At 51.0% G+C, this 16227-nt stretch overlaps 1 protein-coding gene across 6 annotated transcripts; it reads left to right on the top strand.

Annotated features, from left to right (window-relative positions):
• The first annotated feature begins 920 nt into the window (after positions 1-920).
• PPRC1 (PPARG related coactivator 1) lies at positions 921-15915 on the top strand. 6 transcript variants are annotated; one of them, XM_032881631.1, is made up of 14 exons: positions 921-1089; positions 4873-5061; positions 5629-5775; positions 5903-6004; positions 6119-9023; positions 9327-9380; positions 10238-10295; positions 11263-11333; positions 12552-13275; positions 14252-14398; positions 14508-14574; positions 14694-14815; positions 15066-15217; positions 15516-15915. In XM_032881631.1, the coding sequence occupies exons 1-14, from the start codon at positions 955-957 to the stop codon at positions 15617-15619; spliced, it is 4977 nt and encodes a 1658-aa protein (XP_032737522.1). In that variant the 5' UTR covers positions 921-954; the 3' UTR covers positions 15620-15915. The 6 variants fall into 6 exon arrangements, with proteins under 6 accessions (XP_032737522.1, XP_032737515.1, XP_032737505.1 ...); XM_032881624.1 differs by having other exon boundaries at positions 921-1107; positions 5903-5995; XM_032881614.1 differs by having other exon boundaries at positions 921-1107; positions 11266-11333.
• Positions 15916-16227: the final 312 nt, after the last annotated feature.

Genomic DNA, 16227 nt, shown 5'->3' with positions numbered 1-16227 from the left:
ATGTTTCCAAGTTCGAATATTCCAAACAGAAAAACAAACGCAGGAGAACACCAATTGTCTTTGTAGGACAGCAAGATACTGAGCAGCCGCAGGAAATACCTTTGGTAATGAGGTGCCAGTGTAGGTTTCTGAGTAGCCCAGAGAGACCCCAAGAATGTATTTTAAGATTAAGCTCTACAAACTTCCATTTATAAGATAATTTAGTAGTAGATTAGGTAATGTGCAACATTACATAGCTAATACTGCTGTATGATATATAGGAAAGTTGTTAAAGAGTAAATCTCATCACAAGGAGAAAAAAAATTTTACCTATGTGAGAAGATGGGTTAGCTGAAACTATCTATGGTGCTAATCGTTTCACAGCATTTGCAAATCAATCATGTTACATGCCTTAAACTTACACAGTGGTGTATATTAAATATTTCCTAATGAAACTAGAAATAAAGGAAGATTAAACTGTAACAACAACAAAAGATTAAACTAGCGGTAGTGGCGCAGTAAGAGATTAGGTGAAAGTTAGCTCCTGGGATGCGGGTGCCCACTAGGGGGTGCTGACTCAAAGCATAGGTGCACTTGTGCTACGTCGTAAAAGGAAAGTGCCGCACGATAGAATGTCAGGGCGTTTGGACAGTTGGACAAATTAGGAAAATAAAGAGATGTGTAAATGCTAACGCTCCCTTTATTACCGCACGCTCCCCAACCCACAGAACACGAAACTTAGCATGACGATATTACTGTAGCACGTGCCACTGAGGTACCACTTAAAGCAACTACTATTCCCAGGGTCCTTTGCGAAGCCAGAGCCCTCTTCCCAGGTGGGAGTGGGTTTCGCCGCAGGGCCTTTTGGGATCCGTAGTTTTGCAGTGTCTTCCGGGAATTGTAGTTCCCTTCCCACAATCTGCAGGGCGAGGCGGCGCCGGCGACCAGAGCTGCGCTGGGTGTTCAGGGGCCAAGATGGCGGCGCGCCGGGGACGGAGAGACGGAGTCGCGCCGTCTCTGAGTGGGGGCCCCGGACCTGACCCCGGCGGTGGAGTCCGCGGCAGCAGTTGGGGGAGTCGGAGCCAAACGCCGTATGGGACTGTGGGCTCTGTGAGTGGCGGGGAGCAGGTGAGAGGCTGGCGGGCGGCCCGCGGCTGGCAGCAAAGCGGCGTGTGCCGGGCGGTGACACGTGGACGCCACAGGAAAGGGAGGAAGCGCTTGGGAGGCGATGCCGGCTGGCTGCGGGAGACGGGTTGGGCCGAACGGACCTGGGCTGTTTGCTGGAAGGACGCAGGCGGAGACGGGGGTCCCCACAGCCATTCCTTCGGAACGCCGGAGGGGCATAGCCGGGTGTTGGAAACATGGCCCGTTCTGGGGGTCAGAGATTGGGACTTGGAATCCAGGGTTAAAACCTCTCTCTAAGGATGCCGAGTGGGGGTGCTCCTAGCACCGCGCTGCAGTGCCTTTTCGAAGCCACGTGGGGTGGGGGGAGCAGTTTTCCCGGGAGAACTTGTCGGCTTCCCCTCCCCCTCTAGGCGGCTCTGGCACCCACGTGGGTTGGGCTTCTGGTGTGGGGGGGTGGCCCGCGGGTCCACGTGGGGGCGGGGAGGGTATGTCCACGTGGCTCCCGCTCCAGGCTGCCGGGCATCTCGTATCGGCATTGGAGCCGCACTGCTGGGAACTGGGTGTGTCTCAGCCCGTCCCACCATCTCCGACTCGGTTGGGGGCCCCTGGCCGGGAAGGAAGGTAGGGGCTGGTAGAGTCAACTTTGCCAGGGTCTTGGAGTAGTTTTTTTCTCCTGCATTGTCCACGACCCCTCGATAGCGAACGGTGAAGGACCTTCCAGATGTGCGGGGAGTCAGTTCCCTGCGGATGGTGGAGTGTGTTGGGGAGGGCAGAAGGCTGAGGTTAAAGGGTTGCGGAGTAAGCTTGTGGTGGCTTCTGTCTGACCGGCTTGTGGTGGCTTGTGAGTCATGGGCACTGGCGTTTTGGTTGCCTGCGGACCTGGCTCATTCGTGATTCAAGGTGCATGGGGAGTGTCAGCGTATACATGGGACAAGTCTAAGTAAGGGAAAGAATCCTTTCTCTTTCCGTTTTTCCTTCATCCTCTCTTTTGAGGAAGCAGCTAAGGCTTGCTTCTGTGAACTGACACATAAAAATTGAGGTGATCTGTATTTAAAGCTCTTTGGAATTTTGCTAGGGATGGGAAAAATTGGAGGCGATTTAAGAACTATTCAACACTAGTTGGAACATTTATTGGATGGGGGTGGCTGCTTCTGTCAGATTCTGTTTCCTTGGTCTTCATTTCTCCATACTTAGAAAGTGTTATCTCACTCCTCAGCAGAGGGCTTCTTAAAAGTTGCCACCTAGAATGGTGGGCAGGACTTAGTCTGAACTGTTATCTCTTAAGCAATTAAGCTGAGTCCTTGAAAGCTTTTGGTTGTTTTGTTTAGCTTGGGTTTGGTTTTGGTTCTAGGTGGGAATTGGGCTGCAGGCTACCAGGTAATGTTAGTTCCAGCAGACCAGTCCAGGCCCTTGCTTCTGAAGCCCTAGCTTGGGAGCTGCTCCCCTTTTAGGGGAGAGGCAGGAAGGATCCATGGCCCAGCTGTAATCCAATTTAGGTGGTCATCTGGGGTTGGAGAGGGTCTCGTGGAGAGATTGTTTCTTCTTTCACCTCCCCCCTAAGAAAGGTGGATGTGTGGAAGCTTGTCAGTCAACCAATATTTATTGAGATACTATGTTCAGACATAAGGGATCCTGGGGTAAGCAACACATAGTCCCTGGTCTCTAGGCTCATATGGTTTCATTGGGATAGACAGATAATAAATGATGAGTGGGACAAAAGGAAAGTGCAACATATTTGGGCTTGTATAATGAGCAGGGTCTGGGAAAGAACATTTTAAGTTGAGGCTTGAAGGCTGTGTGTTGTGGGGGAGGAAAGCTTTCATCAGAAGAAATAGTATAGGAAGGCCTTGAAGTGGGAGAGAACCTGGCTTACTGAAGAAATGGAGAGACCTGTATGTCTGTTGCATAGAGAGAGAGGCCCGGTGGTAAGAGAGAACACATACTGGAGCAGAGGAGCCTGGTTGGGAAGACTGTAAGTCATATTAAGGAGTTTAAATCTAGTGCTAAGAGCAGTAAGATACCATTGGAGGGGTTTAGGGAGAACCTTAAAAAGTGATCAGATGTGTGTTCTTAATAGTTTGTAGTTGGTTTTGAACCCTGTAGGGACAAGACTGCGTGTGAGAGAGCCAGTTGGGAGGTTGCTGAAGTTAGGGATGCTGGTGGCTGGCTTTTAGCCTGGGTTTAGCTCCTAGATGATTTTGGTAGTCTGAGTGCTGTGCTCTTTGGGGATTGAGGGATAGGTGATGTCAGGGGAAGAGAGGGGGTATCTGTAATTGGGGCTCCGGTACCTGCCTAATGGGGGTGGTGAGTGGGTCCCAGAGCTGGGCATTGTTTTAAGATTCTGGCCTAGTGGCTGGGTCAGGTAGGTGGCAGGGCAAGTTGAGATGCAGCGTCTTTGCTCACGCAGGAGTGTTTGCTGAGCTAGGTGCTATTCAACTGCTGGTTGTAATTACAGGATTGTGAAGGCTTGGGAGGAGTTAGTGCCTAAAACTCACCACCTTTCACTTCCTCTCTGGAGCTGGCCTCCTAAAATGTATCTAGCCTTTCCTCTCTCTGGGCATTGGAACTAACTCCTCAGCTTGGTTAGGATGGTGGGTAGGGGGTTATAGTCACATCTGTTGCCTTCCTCCTCCCCCCTTGGAAGAGGTACAGAGTTGCAGAAGGGATGGGGCATTAGCTTGTCATTGTTTGTTCCTGTTCTTTGGCCATCATCATCTGTTTTCTATAGTGGAGATACCTCTGGTTCTGGCCTCTGGCCGCGCCAGCCCCTCTCTAGCTACTTCTGGCCCTGCCCACGCCCACGCTCTTGACAGGCCTGGGCGGGAGGCTCCCTGCCTGTCAAGGCTGAGGATGTTGCTAGTTTTCAGGCAAGTAGTGGGGTGGGGCTTTTCTGTGCAGTGAATCAGCGAATCAGGTTTTCTCTTTTGTGCTCACATGGTTGAGGTGGGGAACTTTTCCTTTGGGACTACCACTGATAGGTTGAGTGGCACATTGTAGGGCCTTCAAAATAAAAAAAAACAATGTGAATTAAGTGTGTATGTCAACTCTGTATAAGACACTGTGCCAGGCATCATAGATCATCAGGAAGAAGAAGCACAGTTTAAACCCTTCCAAGTTCCAAGAAGGATATAGGCTAGTATGGTACAAAAGGTTATTTGGCCCCAAAGGAACTTAGAATCCGGTTTTAGTAATGATGCAAAAAATATAATGATGGCCAGAAAAATGAGTGCTACAGAAACCTAATTGGATTGGGTATGAGGAGAGATCAGCATGGATTGGGGAAGTCTGAGTTGTCTTGAACAAGGTAGAGTTTGAGCTAAGCAGAGGAGAAAGGCCTGAGTGGGACTTGAGGAAAGTAAGGTGGTTGGAGCTGAAATTGCCTCCTTGCTGACCACCTCTCCTTTGGTGTACCCCTCAGACTGTCTGCCTTTACCATTGCCAGCAGACAACTTTTCTGAACAATTTTGATCTTTCTCATGTTTTTACTCCCTAGTTTAATAATCTGTGGCTCCAGCTGTTTCTGGATGAAGACCAAACTTTTTTTTTTGCCCAGAAGGCCCTTGAACATTGCCATCCTGACTGGTGTTTTGGCTCATGGGTTGAGTTGTACTTCTCTCTGCCCAGCAAGTCCAGAGGTTTGGTTGGCTTTGGTGGGCCTTCAGCTGAGTCTGAGGTGATTGGTGGAGCTCCTGGTTTAGAGATCCTGTCACACAGCTACCCCAGAGGTCCCATACCTTGCAGCCCTTATGACCATCCTGTTTGCCCCAGGTGCTGCTGCACGAGGAGGGGGATGATTCTGGTTTTGTCAGTCTGTCTCGGCTTGGCCCCTGCCTGAGGGACAAGGACCTGGAGATGGAGGAGCTGATACTGCAGGATGAGACACTGCTGGGGACCATGCAGAGCTACATGGATGCCTCCCTCATCTCCCTCATCGAGGATTTTGGGAGCCTTGGGGAGGTGAGCTGGGGCTGGGCTTAAATGTCTTCAGGTGGGAGCTTTGCATTTGAGGCTGTGGCTCAGTGGTTCTGTTTTCCCAGAATTTTGGTTCCTGGATACCCAAACCAAGTCCTTGAAGTGTGTTTTTTGTCTCTCAGTGAGAGTTGGGCTGTAGGATGCTAGACCATGTCCAATGCGAGGATGCCCTGGCAGGCTTGCGCAATAGTCCAAGGCCTTTTCCCCTGCATGGGCCCCCATCTTACATGTCCGGAGAGTTCCAATTTCTTTTGAGTCCAATTCCAGCCTAGCCAAGGGTTGTCTGTTGAGCATCCACATCATCCCCGGGGGTGGAGGGAGTATGTGAAACATAAGCCTAGTCTCAATTCTGACAGGCCTGTCTTGGCCCTAGGAAGGTGGGAGATGGCAGTGAATGAGATTGGAGTCCATGCTTTCTGTCATTCAGATCTCTCTGGGAAATTGAGCTGAACTCAGCTTGGGAGACTATTTCTCTTGGTGTTCAGTCCTTTTCAGTGGCCAGTAGATCATTAGGGATGATGGTGGAACCTTCCTGTTGTCTTTCTGGAGCAGAGCAGGTTATCTCTGGAGGACCAGAATGAAGTGTCGCTGCTCACAGCTCTGACAGAAATTTTGGACAATGCAGATTCCGAGAACCTGTCTCCGTTTGACAGCATTCCTGACGCAGAACTGCTTGTGTCACCTCGGGAGGGCTCCTCTGTGAGTGTGGGACTGCCGTTGGGGGGTGGGATGCTGTTGGTTGCTGCAAAGGATAGAGCCACGACTGTGGGCCTTCTCATATAGTTGTGAAGCACGAACTCATCTCAGGTCTTTTCCTCCCTCTCAGCTACACAAGCTGCTCACCCTTTCCCGGACACCCCCGGAACGTGACCTCATCACCCCGGTTGACCCATTAGGGCCCAGCACAGGCAGTAGTAGAGTGAGTGGGGTAAGCCTGACCAAGGGAGCCTCAGAGACTCCCAGGAGGGAGGAGTGTGTGGGGACAGGCCTAGAAAAATGTATCCCTGGAGAAAACTTCTGCAGCTTCTCCTCTTTCCTACAGGTTGAGATGTCTCTCTCAGATCCTCCTTGGGACTTCTCTCCACCTTCCTTCTTAGAGACCTCATCCCCTAAGCTTCCTAGCTGGAGACCCCCAAGATCAAGAGCCCGCCGGGGCCAGTCCCCTCCTCCCCAGCAGCGTAGTGATGGGGAAGAGGAGGAGGAGGTGGCCAGTTTCAGCGGCCAGTTGCTTGCTGGGGAGCTCGACAACTCTGTGAGCAGTATCCCAGACTTCCCTATGCATCTGGCCTGTCCCGAGGAGGAAGGTAAAACTGCAGCAGCAGAGATGGCAGTGCAGACAGCTGGTGATGAGAGTATCTCCTCCTTGAGTGAGCTGGTTCGGGCCATGCATCCATACTGCCTGCCCAGCCTCACTCAGCTGACATCACTTGAGGATGAGCTTCAGGAGCAGCCGGATGATTTGACACTGCCTGAGGACTGTGTGGTGCTAGAGATTGTGGGCCAGGCAGCCACAGCTGGTAATGACCTGGAGATTCCAGTTGTGGTACGGCAGATCCCTGCTGGGCCCCAGCCTGTGCTCCTGGATGACTCGCTAGAGGCCAGTCCAGCTTTGAAGCTGCTCATGCCTACGCTAGAGTCGGAGACAGAGGCTCCTGTGCTCAAGGAAGACCTCTGCCCTGAGAAAGAGGGGTTGTCAGTGGACTCCGAGGAAAAACTGGAGTCATTCTGCTTGTTGGACCCCAGGGAGGTCATGGAGCCAGTGATGCCCAAGGGGCCTCAGAACCCACCAGCCAACACAATGCTGAGCTCCCAGAGAGCTCGAAAGGGCAGGAAGAAGAAGAGCAAAGAGCAGCCAGCAGCCTGTGCAGAAGGCTATGGCAGGAGACTGAGGTCAGCTTCTCGTGGGCAGTCTACCATGGCTACAGAGGTGACCTCTCAGGCAGGAAACTTGCCTCAGGAGGAACTTCCAAGAGAGGTTGGGCCTCCTCGTAGTAGAGGGAAGCCCCGGGCTTGGGCTCGGGCCTGGGCAGCTGCCTTGGAGAAACCTAGCTCTGGGAACTTGGAGAGTAGTGCTGGGCAAGCTAGTCCTGACAAAGAAGATCCTCTAGACCTTTACTCCAATCTGGTTGACAGCATCCAAGCTAACCTTGTTCCAACCCATGTCTCTGCTCGAACAGACTCCATGCCACTTGACTCTGTTGAAACCAATTCCACTGAAGTTAATCCTGTTCTAGCTGATCCTGTACCTGTTGGTCCTGCATTGGGTGACCATGATTCAGCAAACTCAGAGCTGGTGGACCCTCTCACAGCTGACCCAGTGCTGATTGACCCAGTCTTGGCTGACTCAACAGATATTGACTCTACAGTAGTTGTTCCCATCTCAGATGACTTGCCACCAGGTGACCCTGTCCCAGTGAGCTCAGCACCAGTTGACTCTGTTCCCAATGACCTGGGTCCAGTTGATTCTGTGCTAGTTAAGTCTAGGCCTTCTGATCCCAGACGTGGTGCCATGTCATCAGTCCAGGGGAGTCCGGCTCCCCAGATCCTTCCAGAGTCAGAGTCCTTGGACTCCCTAAAGGCCATCATCCCTGAAGTCCAGGAGGTTGTGGGTCCTCTGAAGGTAGAAAGTGGTACCAGTGCTACAACCCAGGAAGCCAGACCTCGGCCTCTTAGCCTATCAGAGTACCGGCGACGAAGGCAGCAGCGCCAAGCAGAGGCAGAAGAGAGAAGTCCCCAGCCCCCAGCTGGGAAGTGGCCCAGTCTCCCAGAGACCCCCACAGGACTAGCAGACATCCCTTGTCTTGTCATCCCACCAGCCCCATCCAAGAAGATAGGTCTGCAGAGAAGCCCTGAGGTTTCTCCTGAGGCTTGCTCTGTGCCTGTGGGTCCCAGTCCTGCTTCTCCTAGTCCTGAACCACCTGCAAGCAAAGCTATGGCCTCAGCTCCCACAGAGCAGCTGCCATCCCAAGAGCTGCCACTACCAGCAAGACCCCCACCTCCTACTGTGCAGCCCATGCCTCCCACAATGCCCACTGCTTTGCCTTTCCCCCCAGGTGGGCTAGGTATGACCCCCATGCTGCCCCTTCCTACAAGCAGGCAAGGGATCCCCAGTCTGCCCCCACCACCCTTGCAGCCTCCCAGTCTTCCAGTGTCTATGGGCCCAGTGCCACGTGATCCCTATACTCACTATGCTCCTGTACCACCCTGGCCTTGTTATCCCCCTGTGTCCCCTTCTGGCTATCCTTGTCTGCCCCCCCCACCAACAGTGCCCCTAGTGTCTGGTACTCCTGGCACCTATGCTGTGCCCCCCACTTGCAATGTGCCTTGGGTACCCCCTCCAGCCCCAATCCCACCTTACAGCTCCAGCTGTGCCTATGGGCCCTTGGGATGGGGCCCAGGGCTGCAACACCCTCCATTCTGGCCTACTGTGCCACCACCTCCTTTGCCTCTAGCATCTGTTGGGAGAGCTGCTCCTCCACCCAAGGTGGAGCCCAGTGGCGTTCCAGCTGGCCCTTCTGAAAGTATACTTCCTGGGCCAGTGGCTCCTCCCCTCAGTCTTGGGTCAGCTAGCCAGGGAGCTCCACAGGTGGAACCCACCAAGGTGGAGGTCAAATCCGTGCCTGCGTCTCCCCATCTGAAACACAAGGTGTCCTCCCCAGTACAAAGCCCCCAGATCAAGGCTCCACCATGTCTGTCTGCTGAGAGTGTGGCTGTTGAGGAGCCTGTATCAGAGAGGCTAAATCCTGAGACCAAGGAGACCAGGCCCAGAGAGAAGCCCCCCTCTCCTGTTGCCAAGGCTGTTCCCACACCCACACCAACATCAAAGCAGAGCACTGTAACTAAGCTGCCTGCTGTCCACCCAGCCCGTCTAAGGAAGCTCTCCTTCTTGCCTACCCCACGTACTCAAGGCCCTGAGGACGTGGTACAGGCTTTCATCAGTGAGATTGGTAAGTGCTGCACAGTTTGTTGATGTGAGTGAAGGGCATGGGGGTTAGATGGTGAGCATACTCTAGAACGGGACAGACCACCTTGATGGGGCTGGGCTTTGTGGATTTTTTTGGAGGATGGTTTGTTTTGTTCGGAGTATTCTCCAGAGCTCTGGATTGGTTTGATTCCTTCCTGCTTTCTGTTGCTGTCTTTGTTTCCTTAGTATAGTGGACAGGGAGAACATAAAGGGAGAAGTGAGGTGATTGGGGAATTCTAGGACCTGGGTACTTCCATTTCCAATCCTGTGTTCTGTGCTTCCACAGGAATTGAGGCATCGGACCTGTCCAGTCTACTGGAGCAGTTCGAGAAATCTGAAGGTGAGGAGCCTAGGTAGCTATGCTGAACCCCTTTCTGTTACTATTTTCTTTGGGTCCAGCCCTGTAGTTAACTTAGATGTAAGGAAGGGAGTGGTGGAGGGGCAGTCTCAGAGAATTAATCTCATTCTGATAGGAGTGGGGAGATAAGGTTTACTGCAGTGCAACCTAAGCCTGGGAGAGGGTGGTAGTGCAGCGTGGCAAGAACTATCAAGAGTGAATGGATGTGGCGATCCAAGAGGGTCAGGTTGGTTGGGGACATTTTGTAGAGGATAGTAGCTCTCAAGCTGGGCCTTGAAAGGCAGGATGTGTGTGTGTGGGAATAAAGGCCAAGGTATAGGAAGGATGGTGTGTGGTGTGTTTGGAAGGCAAGGGATAGCTCAGCTTTCTCAGTACAAAGCAGGGCCCTAGGTACTGTGAGGGTATTGTGTCCTGTTCTCAAGGAGCTTATGGTCTGATTGGGGAGGAAAACAACAGAAATGACCCCTGAATTAGTAACAAATATCTATATAGTATAAAGAAAAATATAAAATATGATAAGTGTAGAACAAATAGACCACAAGTCCAGGAAGTTAGGTTACATAGAATGCTAGGCTTAGAAGTTTGGGCTCTGTCTCGGATTCAGTGAGTAATTAACAGATGTCTCTGAGCAGAGACGTGATTAAAAACAGTATTGGCATACCTACTAGCAGACAGTGGGTCTCTGGGGAAGAGTCCAGTGAAATATGTAGGTAAAGTGGATTTTCCTTCTTTGGGCCTCAAAGCGGATTTTCCTTCTTTGGGCCTCAAAGCAAGCCCTTTTGCACCTTCTCAGTCTGGAACATCTGGTTGGCCTTTTAACTAATTTGGTTTCTTTGCAGCCAAAAAGGAATGCCCTCCCCCGGCTCCTGCTGACAGCCTGGCTATAGGAAACTCAGGGTGAGTACAGAGACATACAAGTGAGTTACCTTCCAGTTGCTGGTCAGCAGCTGGCTGGCACTGCAGGACTGTCAGCTGGATGCCTGTGTTGCAGGGGCTTTCAGTTAGCTTTAGAGTCTCTCCCTGTTACCTCACTTAGCCCAGCACTATTGGACACTGTCTTGGATGGTGAGATAGGACGATGTGTACCATCCTCTGCTGATGCCAGTCTGTGATTCCAAATGTCCTGGAGGTACTTTTTGTCTTCTGGCAAATTGTGCCTTTGGGTATTTCTTTCCTTTCTTTAACAAACTTTAAGCTTGCTCAACACTGGTAATGGTATAAGGTCAAGTGGGGAAGATGTTCATGGCTAGGGCTCTCCTGACTCCTTGAAGGATGCACCCTGGACATCCTTGTTCCCCAGTCTTCCAGCACTGAGAGGCCTTTTTTCATTTATCATGTTCATGCTACCCTGTCCTGTTCTGCTAGGCACCCATCCACATTGATTTTGGGTTGTTTTGAGCGAGGTAGGCAAGATTCCTGGCTTAAAGGAAGTGGGGGCTATTCAAGGTCATAGCCAGCCTGCCTCCTAGAATTGAACAGAGTGGAGTTGAGACCCAGTACACATTTCGGTCACTAAGAGCCTGTTGTGCTAGAGGAGATAATAGGGGCAGTTTTTGTATCCCCCCCCCTTTTTTTTTTTAAGATTTTATTCATTTATTTGACAGAGATCACAAGTAGGCAGAGAGAGAGAGGGGAGGAAGCAGGCTCTCTGCTTAGCAGAGAGCCTGATGCGGGGCTCGATCCCAGGACCCTGAGATCATGACCTGAGCCGAAGGCAGAGGCCTCAACCCACTGAGCCACCCAGGCGCCCCTTGTATCCCCTTCTTCTCTGCATACACCCCTCTCCCATTCCTTTGTAAGGAAAACAGATATGCAAGATGTTGAGGAGGCAATGAACCAGGTTTTCCCTTTTCCCCCCTGCCAGCAGCGTTGACACTCCCCAGGAGAAGAGGCCCCTAGACCGGTTACAAGCCCCAGAACTGGCCAACGTGGCAGGTGGGTTCAGAGCGGGGAACTCTGCCTTTGATTAGTATGCAGCAAATGTTTATAGAGCCTGCCCTGCACCGGGTGTGTGTAGATGTTGGGAATACAGAGCTCTTGATCTTCATTGTTGAGGTTCTCAGAGTCCAGGGAGCAGATGTATAAGCCAATGATCAGAGAGATTGTATGTTAAAGATGTTAAAGAAGCTTTTGTGGTTCATTTATTTATTTTTTAAATTTTATTTATTTATTTGACAGACAGAGATCACAAGTAGGCAGAGAGGCAGGAAGAGAGAGAGGAAGGAGCAGGCTCCCCGCCGAGCAGAGAGCCCGATGCCGGGCTCAATCCCAGGACTCTGGGATCATGACCTGAGCTGAAGGCAGAGGCTTTAACCCACTGAGCCACCCAGGCGCCCTGCCTTTGTGGTTTATTGTGGGGTCTGAGATGGGACAGTCAGGGGAGGGTTATATATAGAAGGTGTAATCCTTGAAGCAGAGGTTTGAGAAAATCAATCAGATAGATTGATTGGTAATGAGATAGATTACCAATCAGATAGATTTAGGGGATGGGGCATTCTAGGAAGATGGAGCAGCTGGAGTGAACAGAAGAAACAAAACCAGTCTGGTACGTTTGGGGGCGTTGTTTGGTTTGGCTAGAATATAGTGGCTGATGGGAATGGTGGGTAGAACTTAAGCAAGAGATGAAGCTGAAGTGGTAAGTAGGAGGTCAGATTATGGGAACTTTGAATGCCGTGTTAATTTGTTTGGACTTTATCTCATGTATTTAGGAAGCAATTGATTTTGGGGTGCTCCCTCTAGTGGGAATGTAGAAGACAGGATAGATGAGTGTGAAGCCTGAGGTAGGAGATTATTGAAAGATGATTACATGAATGAATCCAGGCAGGATGCAGCCCTGAAATAAGGTAGTGCTGGGGGGAGGGCTGGGTCTAAGAATGGAGAGGTGGACCAGGCAGGAGCTGGTCATAGCTAGGTTTGGGCAGTGAGAAGTTGAGGGGTTCAGGAGGACCCTAGCTAGCTGGGTTTCTGTTGCTTTGTCCCCAAGATAGGGAACTTGGGGGAAGGAGTAGTCGCAACAGTGGGAGAAGTTGGGCTGTTGACTATTGTTGGTTACTTTGTGACGTGAGGTGGGGGTCTGTGGAGCCTATGTACGCAGTGTTTAGAAGTGTAGAATCAGATCTCATCCTGCTATCTCCATCCTCCCTCCCCTCACAGGGCTCACCCCACCAGCTACCCCTCCCCACCAATTATGGAAGCCCCTGGCTGCTGTCTCACTGCTGGCCAAAGCCAGATCTCCTAAGTCTACCGCCCAGGAGGGAACCCTGAAGCCTGAAGGAATTACAGAGGCCAAACATCCAGCTGCAGCCCGCCTCCAAGAAGGGGTCCATGGCCCTAGTCCAGTCCATGTGGGCTCTGGGGACCATGATTATTGTGTCCGGAGCAGGACTCCCCCCAAAAAGATGCCTGCCTTAGTCATTCCAGAGGTGGGCTCCCGATGGAACGTCAAACGCCATCAGGACATCACCATCAAACCTGTCTTGTCTCTGGGCCCAGTCATCCCCCTCCCCCCACGCACAGCTGCCTCACAGGAGCCACTTGATCACAGGACTAGCAGTGAGCAGGCAGATCCCCCAGCTCCTTGCCTCGCCCCATCTGCCTTGCTGTCCCCTGAGGCCTCGCCTTGCCGGAATGACATGAACACTAGGACTCTCCCCGAGCCCTCAGCCAAGCAGCGGTCAGTGCGCTGTTACCGGAAAGCCTGCAGGTCAGCCAGCCCCCCAAGCCGGGGCTGGCAGGGCTGTCGGGGCCGCAGCAGCCGTTCTGTCAGCTCTGGGTCCAACCGGACCAGCGAAGCATCTTCCTCTTCATCTTCATCGTCGTCTTCCTCATCCCGGTCCCGGTCCAGGTCCCTCTCCCCCCCACACAAGAGGTGGCGAAGGTGAGCTCTGATGGCCTCTTAGGTCCTCTTCATGTAAGAAGTCCATGTCCTCTCCTCCAGTTTACTTTGAAAGCTTTTGCACATTGAGTTTGATACTTTCAGACTCTAAGGCTTCCACTTCTGTCCTTGGCTTTTGTCTTCTCCCCCTTTCTTGAATTATTGAAGGAGGCAAGCTGTGAGAAGATAGCTTCTATCCCCTGTTTGAGTTTGGGGTATCCCAGAGGTCTCCTGCTTCCTTGAGCCCTGCCTTGGGGAGACCATTAGGGTTGGATCTTGCCTGTGTTTAATCTGTCACGTACTATGTCAGTTCTCACTTCTGCTCTTTTCTTGGTGGGCTGTTGGAAGGTGGGATGGTGGGTTGTTGATGGCAGTTCTTCTAATCATCCGTTGAGGACAGAGTCTGGACAATTCCTTTGTTATTGTGGCCTCATATATTTTCGGGCAGTACCTTTTTCTCCGTAACAGATCCAAATTTTCATTTAATGAATGAAGAATTCTTGGTTTTGGAACCAGAATGACCTCTTGAGAAATGATCTCTATTATAGGTCTAACAAGTCACCTCCCTTTTATGCCATGGTCACAGCACTGCTGTGAGACATGTTAGGGGAGCAGGAACCCAGAGACCTAGGCCTGGCACCCCCAACTAGTTGTAAGACCCAGGGCACAGCCCTTTATCTCTGAGTCTCCATTTATTTTTCTTCTTACCGACTTGTTAAATATTTTTTTAATTGCATGATTGAAAATAACCATGATCTGTGATTTGTGCCAAAACATTCTAAAACATTCCAGATACATCTAAAGCTCATGAGGGCCTCAGTTTTGTCGTCTGTGGAGTTCTTCTAGACCTCTTTTGCTCTGCTTTGTTTTTGGGCCTGAGCTTCCTGACAGGGAGGCAAGGCTGGGGCCGAGGTAAGGTAAGTAAGTAGAATATTTGTGCACCGCTCCCAGCATTCCCGCCTGCCCCTTTATCCTCCAGATCCAGTTGCAGTTCCTCTGGACGTTCCCGAAGATGCTCTTCTTCCTCCTCCTCTTCATCTTCCTCCTCATCTTCATCTTCCTCATCCAGTTCCAGAAGCCGGTCCCGCTCCCCATCACCCCGACGGAGAAGTGACAGGAGGCGGCGGTGAGTATGTGATTATGGAGTCTGTGCATCTGGGATGCAAGTGCCTGAGAGTTCTGAGACTTGAGGTGTCTATGTCTGGGGGGCTGATGGCTCCTTCTTCTCATGTCAGGTACGGCTCTTACCGTTCACATGACCATTACCAAAGGCAGAGAGTGCTGCAGAAGGAGCGTGCAATAGTGAGTAGAGGAACAGGTCTTGGGAGAATGGGGCTTGCCCCTGGGCCATGAGCTTTTGAGTGTCTCCTACACTGGTAGCTCTGGGTCACGATGTATCACTTTTCCTTGTTCCAACATAGGAGGAGAGAAGAGTGGTCTTCATTGGGAAGATACCTGGCCGCATGACTAGGTCAGAACTGAAACAGAGGTTCTCTGTTTTCGGAGAGATTGAGGAGTGCACTATCCACTTCCGTGTCCAAGGGTAAGCTTGGGCCCTAAGGTCAGAATGTCCTTTCCTTCCCATTCATCTACCGTGATGCTTGTTGGTCTTTCCCCCCTTGCTCTGGTGTGCTCGGCAATGTAGGATGATAGCTTCACTCCCACAATCAGAGGGTTGGCCATTGGGGAATAAGAAGAACCACCCCAGTCCCTCTCTGTACTCTGGGAAGTACCTGTTTTCCACGGCATGTGCCCAGATAGCCATCCTAGCCTTGCCTCATCTTCCTCACCAGTGACAACTACGGCTTCGTCACTTACCGCTATGCTGAGGAGGCATTTGCAGCCATTGAGAGTGGCCACAAGCTGAGGCAGGCAGATGAACAACCCTTTGATCTCTGCTTTGGGGGCCGCAGGCAGTTCTGCAAGAGAAGCTATTCTGATCTTGGTGAGTGGAAGAAACTCTGAAGCTTTGGTATACTTCATACTGTCCCCAGAAGGGTTCCCAGCCTTTTTGAGAGTGGGGCTCTCCTTCATGGAGCTAACTTAATGTTGAATGTGACACACAAAGAACCTGGGGGTGGGATGAGAGGAGAAATGGGGGCTCTTTTGTTTTGTTTTGTTTTTTAATTAAAACCAGGGTGATATTTCTATCCATTATTGGGGTGGGAGGAGGCTGGCTGTTTGAGGACCCTGTGGTAGGGAAGTGTTGTCAGAGACCTTGATGTCTGTCTCTATTTTTATAGACTCCAACCGGGAAGACTTTGACCCTGCTCCTGTAAAGAGCAAATTTGATTCTCTTGACTTTGACACATTGTTGAAACAGGCCCAGAAGAACCTCAGGAGGTAACCCTGGGCCCTTCTCCCCCTTCCCTTTTTCTTTGGAGGTGTCCAACCTCCTCCACCCCCCTCCCCCACTTTAGGGGAGAGAGCTGCTAGTGAGGAAATGACTGTTTTATAAAGAAATGGAAAAAAGTGAAATAAAAAATGTGTTAAATCAGATTTTTTTAAAGGGTTATTCATTTTTTATAACAGGGATTGAAATAAGTTAACTTGCATTCCTATGTTCTGATGGGGCTTAGGGGTACCCCAGTGTTTGGAAGATCTAAGTTACTATGCAGACTAATGAACATGAACTAGAGAGAATTCCAAGTGCTGTTGTGCTTCTTTTAATGGTGCTAGTGCCAGACATACTCACTTTTCCAATCTGAACACAATCAGGGACATGCTTATCTCCGTTTAGTTCCTAGGACCTCTCTTTGGTAAGGTGCAAAATCCTATTGGACTTAAAACTTTGTTCCTTAGCATGTGTTGTGAGTGAAATCAGTTTTCTAGGGGAGTGCTTCTCAAGTTTAAAAGGAAATTTGAATTACCTGGTGATCTTTTTAGAATGTAGATTCTGACTTCTGGGGTGGGGCCTGAGATTCTGCATTTCAAACAAGGGGATGCTGATGCAAC

This window comes from Lontra canadensis, unplaced genomic scaffold (genome assembly GCF_010015895.1).
Source record: "Lontra canadensis isolate GAN:19392208 unplaced genomic scaffold, GSC_riverotter_1.0 scaffold3, whole genome shotgun sequence".
NCBI lineage: Eukaryota > Metazoa > Chordata > Mammalia > Carnivora > Mustelidae > Lontra > Lontra canadensis.
The sequence above is the reverse complement of the archived record's forward strand: the minus strand, read 5'-3'. Positions and strand labels throughout refer to the sequence as shown.

What these genes read in the sequence shown, in the direction of transcription:
- PPRC1 (XM_032881605.1), top strand. Translation starts at nt 955, where the DNA reads ATGGCGGCGCGCCGGGGACGGAGAGACGGAGTCGCGCCGTCTCTGAGT. An exon ending in CTGGCTATAGGAAACTCAGG is followed by an intron (nt 10,296 to 11,262) that starts GTGAGTACAGAG and finishes CCCCCCTGCCAG; the next exon opens with CAGCGTTGACACTCCCCAGG. An exon ending in CCACACAAGAGGTGGCGAAG is followed by an intron (nt 13,276 to 14,251) that starts GTGAGCTCTGAT and finishes TTTATCCTCCAG; the next exon opens with ATCCAGTTGCAGTTCCTCTG.